The sequence below is a fragment of the Cyphomyrmex costatus genome, unplaced genomic scaffold (genome assembly GCF_001594065.2).
Source record: "Cyphomyrmex costatus isolate MS0001 unplaced genomic scaffold, Ccosl1.0 scaffold81, whole genome shotgun sequence".
Classification (NCBI taxonomy): domain Eukaryota; kingdom Metazoa; phylum Arthropoda; class Insecta; order Hymenoptera; family Formicidae; genus Cyphomyrmex; species Cyphomyrmex costatus.
Window position 1 is genome coordinate 838,197 of NW_017280386.1, and position 12,422 is coordinate 850,618.

At 36.0% G+C, this 12,422-nt stretch overlaps 1 protein-coding gene across 1 annotated transcript in view; it reads left to right on the forward strand.

Moving 5' to 3' along the window:
- The first annotated feature begins 896 nt into the window (after nucleotides 1-896).
- Nucleotides 897-12,422, forward strand: part of LOC108781397 (epithelial discoidin domain-containing receptor 1) — a 148,452-nt gene continuing 136,926 nt past the window's right edge. Inside the window, exons 1-2 of the mRNA XM_018549348.1 lie at nucleotides 897-1,024; nucleotides 1,782-2,086. Of these exons, the coding sequence (XP_018404850.1) occupies nucleotides 991-1,024; nucleotides 1,782-2,086 (339 nt within the window). The 5' untranslated portion in view covers nucleotides 897-990. The remainder of the gene's footprint in view (nucleotides 1,025-1,781; nucleotides 2,087-12,422) is intronic.

Below are 12,422 nucleotides of genomic sequence, written 5' to 3' on the forward strand. Positions count from 1 at the left end.
GGGGGGGGGGGCAACACGTTCGCTGCCTCGACGGGGATCAGGGAATGCGGACGGCGGACATTTAACTCAACCCTCTCTCACCCTCTGTTCATTGCCTGCGTCCGTCACGAACCCTTCGTCCCGTCTTGATTTGCTCGTCCATGTTGGCTTCTCTGTCTATCTATCTCTCTTTGTCTCTTTGTGCGATTTTTGTCAGACCTAATGCGGTGGAATGTATAGTAAAATTAGTCCTTAGACTCCGTCTGATTCCATTGAACGTAATGTCTATTCTATGACAGGATATCCAAGTCTAGAGAAGGAGAGGGGAGCTGCATTCGTGCTGCTGAAACGCAAACATTGTTCAGATGATATAAATGTCATCAGTTACTGCCAGATAAATTGTAACATAAAGTAACGCGTTATCTAATGCTTTTTTTCGACTTGTTGGATTATCTAATTAATATACGTGAGGACATCATAAATTCATTAATATAACGAAATTTACGACGGCAATTTGGTCGTTTCGAGATAACTTATATCAATAACGCGTAGACTTTTTTCCTTTTACGTGCATAAGATACCATGCTTAAAGTTACAGCTCAAAAGTGTATAGTACGTTAAAAATTCTTATCTTGTAAAATGTTGGTATATAAGTATACCAACAAAAATTTACTGTTTTGCGCATCCACTCGGCATCGTCCGACATAATAGTATAAAAAGCGCGGTAGAACGGGGAATGGCGCACGTGCTCAAATATCCGATTGTTTGAAAGTTAATGTAACGCCGTTGAGGAAAGAGAGCTAATGAGACTCATGTCGACCGGTAAAGCTCAAACACCGTGCCGGATCGAAAACTGAAATTGTCTTGTACTTGAACTGACGCTTTCTGTGCTTTCAGGTAATACAGGGTAACACGAACACGTATTTGGAGTCCAAGCACGAGCTGGAGCCGCCTCTGTGGGCGAGCAAGATCCGTTTTCTACCCTACAGCTATCACAGGCGGACGGTTTGCATGCGGGTCGAGCTCTACGGGTGTTACTGGAGCGGTAAGCTGTTTGCACTCGCCAATTTTCGTAAAACTTGCCGCGGACCAGTACACCCACCAGACTGTCCATTAACCTTGATACTGGCATGCCCAGAGCAAATTTGCTTTTCAAAATCTTGCTTGTATAATTCTGTTTTCGCCTGGAAATCGAATTAGCTACGGGCTTCGAATGGGTGCTTCTAATGCCGGAAATACAATGAATCATTAGTACGCGTGTTAAACTATAACGCTCATCAGACGTTTGTACGAATAATTTATTTCATGAGTAGCTAAAATGATCAAAGTAAGTTTAAAATATGAAAATGTTTAAATGGAATTATATAAGTGGAAAAGTTATTAATCTTTGATTTTTTATGTACTTTTAATGCTTGATGCAATATGTATAGAAATATATCATATATGATTTATATATTTAGATTAGCATTAAATTATGCACAATTTTGATTGTCATTATTAGCACAACTAATAAATAGGTAATATTATATAATATTATGGACGAACTCGCTGCACCCTATAAAAAAAATGTACAATCATGTTTTTTGAAACATTTAATATTTTGTTTATATTGTATTTTATGTTGCTAGACGTTAAAAGATTCATTAAAAATCATACATAATACGTATATGTATTATACTTCTATATAATAATTAATTATATATCTGTCATAAAGAAATATAAAAAGTCGTATAATTTGCTTTCGAGCAAATCGAAGACAGCGGCGGGGTCAACAAATCATATTTTGACTTTTTGTCTTACAGACGGTGTGGTGTCTTATTCGATGCCCCAAGGCGATAAAAGAAGCAATGGATGGGAATTCTTCGACATGACCTACGACGGACACTGGGACGGCGAGTTGCGCCGTGGTCTGGGTCAACTGACGGATGGGAGAACAGGGCCTGATAATTTCAAAATGTACTACGATAATGATCGTGCCCAGGGTTGGGTGGGTTGGAGGAACGATAGCCGCGGCCAACCGGTCGAGATCAAGTTCGAGTTCGACAAAGTCAGGGAATTCTCTGCCGTCCATATTTACTGCAATAACGAATTCACTCGAGGCGTCCAGGTTCGTAATCGGTAATTCTATGTTAAACGGTATATTCATATATCTTTGTAAAACAAAAAAATAAAATCTTTCGAAATGATTCTAAAGATATAAGTGTAATAATTATTATGTTATAAAAATAGGCTCTCTAAAACTTGTTGTGAATCTCACTCTAAGGAGAAAAATCTCATTTTTAAAGATTGTAAAGTGAGTCACTCTTTTTCAAGACTAGTTTATTTTCACTCTTTAAAATAAGATTTCATTCCAAAGAATTTATGGAGGATATAAAAAATTGAATATCACTTGAGTTTTAAAACTATAACATCTTAAATCAGTGTGTTTTTGTTAATGTTAAACAATTATACTTGCTCTAATTAAAGTTCGGTACAAATGTAATAAGTTGCGTAACTGATTTAAGATGTTATAGTTTCAAAACTCAAGTAATATTCAATTTTTTGTTATACATATTTATGTGTTATACACATATATATATATATATGTATAACACATAAGTCTTCTCCACTGAGAGATTAACGCGCGGTAGGCCCGTATTAAAAGCTGAAGTACGTCGGACAGAAAAGCATCAAGAGCATTTCTTTCATCCTTCCAAAAGAAATACACTTTACTTCAAACACACGTCTAATCTCTCGGGCCATTCGATTCGTCACGATTTAGCGCTGTAATACCCCGGAAAAACCTAAAGAATCCATGCGATCAGAACGGAACACGCGCCGCTTGTATATCGAATTACTTCTCCAGCCAAGAATCCTCTTCGTGAACTCGTTGACGCCGACGAATCGTTTACCTTCGCTTTAGCGACGTTATTCCTTAGTCCTCGCCAGGAATGCGCAAGCAACGTCGATCAACACTCTCGTCATCCACGTTCTTCGTGATCCTCTCCATCTTTTACCGTCACCATCTACCTCAGTACCATAGTCGTCGCAGCATCTGGTCGGCAAGATGCACCCTTTTCCTCCGACTGTTCCCGCTCACCCTCTCGCTATCACAGTTGATTGAATATTCCACTCGACGCTTTATCAGGCAGACACCCGTTGAATATCAATACACCGTGAAGCAGCAATTCCAGCAGTTTGATATCTGCTATCATGATATTGTCGCGTCGGGTCGGTACGATGATCGCACTGAATCGGCTATTAGCCGCGTTATTTCACGAAGAATCTTGCAAACCTCAATGGAGAATCCATGCACACGTTACAACAACATACGTTGTTTTAGTCGGAATTCAATCGACAATGTTGATATTCACAGAATGGTTTTGATATGATAAGTTTAATGTAATAAATCGCGTTGTATTGAACACGCGAAATTGTAATAAGTTATTCGCTGATTGCAAATACCAACGTTACTGTTGTGATTATATTCGCGATAGATGCGGAATTTCTCCTGCGAATTTTACACCCTTCATACCTGAGGTGTAACCCCTGTTTCGTAATTTCAACTTTTACTCATGGAACTTAAGGGAAAGACGGAAAATTCGAGCAGAAATACTTGATAGAAGAAAAACAATTCCCGGATGTTTCTTGAGAGGCAGGTAGGAAACTTTTCGCATCATTCGCCATATCCGTGATTCAGTGCGTTGTAGTCGCAGAAATGAGTTTGTGGAGGCGGCTTATATAAAGAGGATTCCTCGTGCTTGCGCCAAGTTATATAATTCGATCTGCCGTGTAATTTTCATTTGTGTGTGCCCACAAATCGCGATCTCACAGCGTCGTCCTACGTAGATCTGACGATTCGATAGGATTATAACAGCAGACAGGCAATTTACATACAGACACGTATTTTATCATATCAAAGCACCGCAATGCGCTTTTCTTATTGTGATTTGATACTCTGATTATATTAGAAGATAAAACATAACAAAATATGAGATTCGAGAATAGAAAGGATATCCATTACTAGATGACGTACTACAAGTCAAAGCGAGAACAAGAGGGGAGGGAGCAGAAATCGGCAATATAATGTACATGAATGTTCATTATAATATAATCGTATAGCATAACAATCATCCATTAAACGAAAATACGAAAACTCGAGATCTCCAACGACACAGTTACATACCGCACATTTGGAAACACGATATAAGTGTATCGCAGCAAAACACAGGCGCAGCAACACACAGTGGACAAAAAGGTACTCTTTTTGGACAAAGATTGATAAACGACTTAATTTTTAACCAATTCCGATGTTTTTTTTTTAAATTGCTCGTAATAAAATTTTCTGTAGAAAATTCAATTTTAAAGCTACAGTTAAAATTTCAAGTAAATCGGTGAAGATTTGTGGGAGTTATGTTTCCGATTAACGTGGAAAAAGTGATTTTGAAAAAAAGTGCGTTTCAAGTTTTATGTAACAATCAGTGATAGAAATGTTTATCTATAATTTGCGATGCCTTCTTCATACAATAGGTTTTCCTCCTTTTCTTCCTGATCCTTCTTGGTCGATTTTAGAGATGATCGAGTCGCACGTAACTAATTCCTTTTATTATTTTCAGAATGACCCCTTCGCAAAAGCTATAAATCTTATTAAAAAGTACGACGCTTTAAACTTCCAAAAATGACACTTAGGAATTTTTCTTCACTATAAGACCTTTTGTAACTTATTTCTAAAATCTTGAAGCATCATTTAAGCAAAAAAGAAAAAAAACTTTTTTTTTAATATTCTAGATATCTTAAATATTCTGGCTTTATCCCTTCATATCACCCATATTTTTACTATGACGTTATTATATCGGGATTGAGATACAACTCACTCGCATATACATATACGCGAATATACATGATCCGTTAAAAGTCCTGTATAATTTCTGAATAGTTTGAGATATATGATTAAAATTTACAGGAATATAATGGGATCATAAAATTTATCATTGAAATACCCACCTTAACATTCCCGAGGAGAGGAGAAAGAAGGGGGCCTGAAAATCTTAAATGATATGTGGGATCGAGTGAGAGTTTGTTTAAAAGAGCTTTTCGAGACAACGCGAACTGACTGAGGTCTACGATTTTTTTTCACAGAGTTATGATCATTTGAACATTGTTGTTCAGAAGAAAGAGTTACATCTCTTGTGTGCGTGCATGCGTACGTGAGTACGCGTGCGTGTGTGTAATATTGCTTAATCGTATTATAAGACCGTTTTTCATTGAAGATAACTTTTGATAATTACTTGAATTTGCTAAGAAATCAAATGATACCGGCTATTTAAGATATTACTGAAGAAGCTTTTCAGAATGTTTAGTTCCAGCAAGATGGAACTTCAGCTCATTTTTTTCCTGTGGTCCGAAATTTTCTTAACGGTGTTTTTACTGATCGATGGATTAGTAGAAGAGGCGTAATAGAATGGCCACCGAGATCACCAGATCTGAATCCATTAGGCTTTTTTTACTGGGGGCATTTAAAAAATAAAATTTATGAGATTAAACTCGCAAACTTAGAAGAGCTGCGGAATTAATTTACATCAGAATGCATAAATAATGTTATCGATACGTTTTACCTACGCATGGGACACTATCAAGTTGTTCTGAATAACAATATTCGAATGATCATAAATCTGAAAAAACATCGTAGAGATCTCTGTCAGTTCACGTTGTTTTCATCTCGAAAAGCTCTATCAAACGAGCTCTCATTCAATCTCACATGCTATTTAAGATTTTCAGGCCCGCTTCTCCTCCTGGGAATGTTAAGGTGAGTGTTTTTGAGATTCAATGACAAATTTTATGATCCCATTGTATCCCTGTAAATTTTAATCCTATATCTCGAATCATTCAAAAATTATTCAGATGGCCCGGGACTTTTGGCGCATCCTGTTTACATACTGAATTTTTTAACTCTCGTGGGAATATTTCTTATCTTTTTTATTTTAAATATCACATCTATATTTTTATTATGATGTTATTATTAGGTGTTGAACTCCTGCCGCTCGCTGCTAGAGAGTGCTGGCTCTAACGCTGGCGAGTTTCGATGATAAAGTCGTATGTTTTTTGTAGTTTAGACAATGCTGAAAGCGATTCAATCGTCACAGATTAGATTTCTCGATGCCAAAGAGATTTTCCAATCGATTGAAAATGAATCGCGATAAGCTGTTTTTCCGACATGTGCTTCTTCACTACTTCGACTTCAAGAAAAACTGAAGCGCATCGCTTATTATCCGAAGTGTATGGTGATGAAACTCCATCGGAAAGAACATGTAGAGTTTGGTTTGAACGCTTCCGAACCGGTGATTTTGATGTGAGAGACAAATAACGTCCAGGACAGCCGAAAAATTTTGAAAATGTCGAGCTGCAAGAATTGCTTGATGAGAATCCAGCTCAAACGCTTTAGAGTTGTCGAAAGCGTTAAATGTTACTCTAAAGGCCGTCTCAAAACGCTTGCATGCCATGGGAAAGATTCATAAGGAAGGGATATGACTACCACATGAGTTATCAGAAAATGCCATTTTTAATCGTTTGTCTATTGCAACTTTTTTGCTTGCCAGGTAAAGAAAAAAGAATTTTTTGTGGCGCATCGTGATTGGCGATGAAAAATGGATTTATTTTGATAATTCTAAGCGGAAAAAATCATGGGTGGACCCCGGTCAACCATCCGCTTCAACACCGAAGAGAAATGTTCACGGGCATAAAACCTTCCTCTGTATTTGGTAGGACCAGGAGGGTGTGCTGTATTACGAACTCTTGCGTCCAAATGAAACCGTTACAGCTGATCGCTACCAACAGTAATTATGCTGATTGAGTGACGAATTGATGCAAAAAAGATCATCCATAGCCAACAATCGACGCAAAGTCATTTTGTTGTATGATAACGCTCGACCACATGTTGCAAAAAACGTGAAGCAAACACTTTTACAACTTGAATGGGAAATCCTCCCGCATCCAGCATACTCTCCAGACTTGGCACCATCAGATTACCATCTCTTTCGATTGATGCAACACGCACTTACGGACACATACTTCTCCAGTTACGAAAAAGTCCAAAAATGGGTGGATGAGTGGATCGCTTTGAAAGACACCGCGTTCTACCGTCGTGGGATTGCCCTGTTGTCGGAGAGATAGGAAAAAGTAATAGAAAATGAAGGAAATTACTTTGATTAAGGTATTCGTTCATCTTCTCTTCGAAACAATTCAAGTTTGGAAATGAAAAAAAGACAGGAATTAAGTTCAACATCTAATACATCGAGATCGAGACCTAGCAGCGTCAAGTGTTTTTACATAAAAAATGTTTCTATTTAAATTAATTATTTTTATTTTGTATACTATTACTTCTTTAATTTTTGTGGTAACACTTGAAATAAATAAAGTAATGCAATTTTGCGATATAATGTTTTGAAGGAAGATTAAACAACTAATTACTACAACTTTGATTAGAAAAAAAATGTGTTTGAATTAATTGTGGTATAATTTTTTTAAAGATGAATTAAACCATTTGGATTGAAATAGAAAAATCTTTCAATAAGAATACAAAGACATATACTTAAATTTCATTGTATATGAAGATAGTACCACATGGGTTTTATTTTTTAATTTAGTAGAGAATTTAATAAGAATGATACCATATGGGTTTTTAAAGATGATAGAATTTAACTTGGCGCCGGCTGTTGATATCAAATTTTATACAAATGTTATTAGAATTAATAATAATTAGGGTAAACTAGAGTATTATGGCCATACGGATAAGATGGCCATAGGTTGTAATTTCTTTAATAATCGTTAAGTAGAGCGTTTTTGTAGTCATTCTGAAAGACTATGGCCATCTTATCTGTTTGGCCATCTTACCCTACTTTACCCTAAGTAATACGGATAATATCACTTGGGTATTTAAAGTAGAATTTAACTTGGTGCCAGTTATTGTTATTAAATCTTTTATACAAATGATACGTGTTATTAAAATTAAGTAAATAATAAGGTTACAAACATAAATAACTTAACTGGCTATAAAATTACAAACAATAATAAGAGAGGATATTGAACCACATTCGTTTGATTGTATTAGCGGATAATATGTTAATTTATTAATTTAAATAGTATCAATATATAAACGTTTCAGCCTTTATTAGGCCATCTTCATTGCATTATTACACAGGATATACTTGCTATTACAATTTATTTTTCATTACGCGTGCACGTAATGTGCCCTATACCTCAACGCTTTTGCGTGCGGGAAATAGCCAATACCTCAAGCCGTTGAGTTATTTCTCTAACTCCACTCTTCTGCGCAAAAACGTTTCGGTATAGGCACATTACGACGAGCATTTGTAATGAAAAATTCTATGTGTAGCGAGTGGGGGCATATTTGTTTATAGGTCGGCACGGGCGCGCGTACGCACTCGCTTCGCTCGTGCACTCGCGCCCGTCCCGCGCTATAAACAACTATCCCCCACTGTTACACAATGTACTATTGTTATTGATATTCCGCAGTGTATATATTACGAGTATAAAGTTAGTTATTAAATTAGATTGTCTACACACAGATTAAAAACGTAAGTTTTTTTTAAATAAGAGTCTTGAAGTTGCCGATATATCGAGTCAGAGTTATGATTCTTTTAATTAAAATTTCTATTTGTAAGAATTTAGAGAATAGTTTTTTGTTGAATGAAAGTTTTGTTATAAATGAAGATTCGGGTGATTTTTTCGACACAACCGTCTTCAAACTCTATTATAAGATTATGATTTAAATTATTTATTGAAATGTGAGAATAGACTAATATATGTATATATGGACTAATTTAAATTGTTTGTCATATCTGTGCTGTTTTGTCTGAATATAGGAACTCGTATATAATAATTTTGAATAATTTTACTATTTATAGATGTATTGCTTACATATCACCTTACAAATTCTCTTTCTCTATCCACACATCAAGAGAGTTATCTTTATACATACTTATTACTGAGTACTATCTGAGTTTAGGAAGGGGAAATTAGGAAAGTTGTATATTTCATCGTACACGAGATAAATCTGTTTTAAACAAGCACGTGTATTCTGTTATACTACTATTCGTTTAGAGACTCGACGGCACGTGCGGTGAAATATGTATGGGAGATTATTGAACGTTGTCAAAAATGGAAGCATCGAATTTTGATCCGAATAAAATTGCCCCGAATAATTCTTTCGCGTTGAAATCGCAGGAGAGAAAAGAGATTTCGTCGTAATATCGCACATTATGCAAAAAAATTTGGTTACTATTAATTTATACAACAGAGAAATATTTAATATTAACATATTTTCTCAAGAGTATTATTACTACTTTTCACAAATTATAAATTTGTAATTTTTGTCAAAAGAGCAAGATCAGTTGTGAAGCAAGATTTTTGTTCCACTTTGACAGAATTTTTGTCGGATCGATTAATAAGATTTATGTAAAAATATCAGTTATCCGAATAAACATAATTTTCCAAACGCTATATTAAAAATTAGGCACAAAAATAAAACAGACAGAATATTACATAGCGGATAAAATCACAGACGCAAGAGAATACATATTACGTACAAAGAATTTAACGTCGCTTCTGTGTATGGAAAATTGTAAATGAAAGTTCTTTGAGAAAGAGAGAGAGAGAGAGAGAGAGAGAGAGAGAGAGAGAGAGAGAGAGAAGAGAGAGAGAGAGAGAGAGAGAGAGATCCACAACAATCTAAATGATAATTAACTTTAATTTGCAGTATTTCGAATACATCGTTAAGCGCAGGTCCTGCAAATGACATGCTCGCGTTAGTTTTGCGCTATTGACACCACTCGATATTTTTTTTTTATTTTAGTAGAGTCGTACACATTCTCTGTAGTGGCGATATTGATGAAACAATTGCCTCGAAAAATCGAAAAAAATTTTTTGGCGCCTGTCAAAAATCTGTGGAGATGCGTAGTCATGCTTGCGCACGCATTCGCAAACGATGAATATCTTGCACAAAGAGCAAATACAGCCACGCGGTGAGCAATCCGGTATAAACCAAAGCACCCCAGTACAGCTCTTTGATGCTTCAGTGATCACCCTTCCAAACACCCCGTAGCATTCGTATTGCGATTCAACTTTATCCTAAATTCCTGCCGCATGTATATAAACTTTAATAGCCTGTTAAACGTAAATTAGAATGTAGTTGCACGTTGAAATTCGTTGCGAATATCGCGAGCTGTATTCTTTATCGCGTAGTGCGCATGATAGATAAAAATGAGTGCATACGCGAGATGGACCATAAATATATTATATACTTCATAATCCGAACTACATGGTAAACGATATATATGTATTACATAATATTATAACGGCGAACCGGAATCAGCGCGTTTACATAAATACACCGTGAAAAGTCATATATGTAAATTCACATGGCGTACGTATAAAGCTCAATGAGTATTCTGATCTTTAACATTTCATTAAACAAAGTGTAGAGAGAGAGAAGGGAAGAGGGGGGGGAGAGAGAGAGAGAGAGAGAGAGAGAGAGAGAGAGAGAGAGAGAGAGAGAAAGAGAGAGAGAGAGAGAGAGAGAGAGAGAAATTGATAATTACAGCCATTTCGCTGGTCATCGTCGTTCTCCCATCGCGAATTCGTCAGCTGCACTTCGCCTTGCTACGTCGCAGTTTTCCTTCTATACCCGAATGTTAATTCGCTAATTTTAACATCGTATAACAACGAACTGAAAGCTCAGATCAAAAAATGACTCTGGACTTTTCTTCTTGGATTCTTGTCTTGTATCTCATGGTATGCTCCATATACGTTTTTTTTAGTTACATACTGTATATCTATAACATTTTTATATAACTAATTAATATAGACAACAGCGATTCTGAGAGGGAAAGTGATTGAGAATATTCCACATTTCTTCAACTACGTATCAGTTGCAATCTAATAAAAAATAGTAAAGGTAGCAATGCGATGTTAAGTATAATTAGAACGTTATAGTAGAGATTGCAGTTCTTATTCAATAGTTGGTTTTTTTCGTTAAGTTTCGCTGCACGATAACGAATATTGGATTGGTAATTTTGAATTTAAACCGTAATCAAAATTCACGCAGAATGGGTTTATAGCTCATTCAATTTCGAGCAAATTAAAAAAAAACTTTAAAATTGATTAGGAATTAGAGTGTCAGCCGAATTTTGCCCACAAAGAGGTGTTTTTCCATCTATTCGTGCCCTGGTAGCACGGATTAAATATGATGATATTTTTTCGAGACATTGAACCACTTTAGAGGGCATGTCTCGATGAAATTTCAAAATTTGTTAAAATAAAAATCACTTTTCTAATTGTAAGTACTAACGATAAAATCATAATGTAAATCTGTAAATCATAATGCCGTAAACGATAAAATCATAAATAGATGTGCAGCAAATCAGTGTTAAATCGCGGTGTCAAAAATAAATATGTAGAATGCAAGTGCGTATTATATTTTATCGTATATTTATTTTTGATACTGCGATTTAATGCCGATTTGTATCATATGTTTTTTGAACTAAAAAATTTAATTCGGAGAGCTTCTTAAATTTCAAGATCCCATATAGTGAGCGGAAAATTCGACTAACGCTCTTCTTAACCAATTTTAGTTTTTTTTTTTTTAATTCACTCGAAATTGGATGAGCTATAAGCCCATTGTACGTGAATTTTGATTACGGTTCAAATTAGCAGCAACAAGGGACAAATAGTGACTCCAATCTAAATGATAGTACCATTAAAAGTCGTCAATAATGGTCAAATAAAAATGTATACAAAGCTAGGTATGCATTTGCATCAACTTTACAAAATGTATTTGTGATGTATTCTATTTTCAATTATTAGTGGTGTTAAAGAAAAAAAGAAAAGGATTTATGGAATGGAATGGTAAATATAATATATAACTCATAAAATCTCAGTAGCGCGCGCGAAGCGCGTGTCTGTTATGTTCCAGTTATATAAAAAATTCAGATAAAAAATTTTACATTTGGTAAATGTGTCGATGAGGGAACCCCCTCCAATGACTTTGACCTTGACATATGTTGTCAAGGTCATGACCCTGAGTAACCTCCAACAGGTTTTAGTCGTCGCTCGTCCTTCGTTAAAAAGTTATTAACAATCATACTTTTAAAATAAACGTATTATTTCTGCTATACATGTATGATATGAAGTACTAATCTACACCTTTCCCTGTTCAGAAACGTTAAACTTTCCACGCGAAGTAACTTTCACCCCTCCCCCCCCCCTGCACAGAGGCACACGACTTCTACGATTGTACTGTTACTATGATAGTACTGTCGGGGCAGACTTCTGTCGACGGTGTGGGTGCGGGGGGGTGGCCGAAGGCTTGCACCTGCTTGCACCTGCCCGTGTGTGTGTGTGTGTGTGTGTGTGTGTGTGTGTGTGTGTGTGTGTGTGTGTGTGTGTGT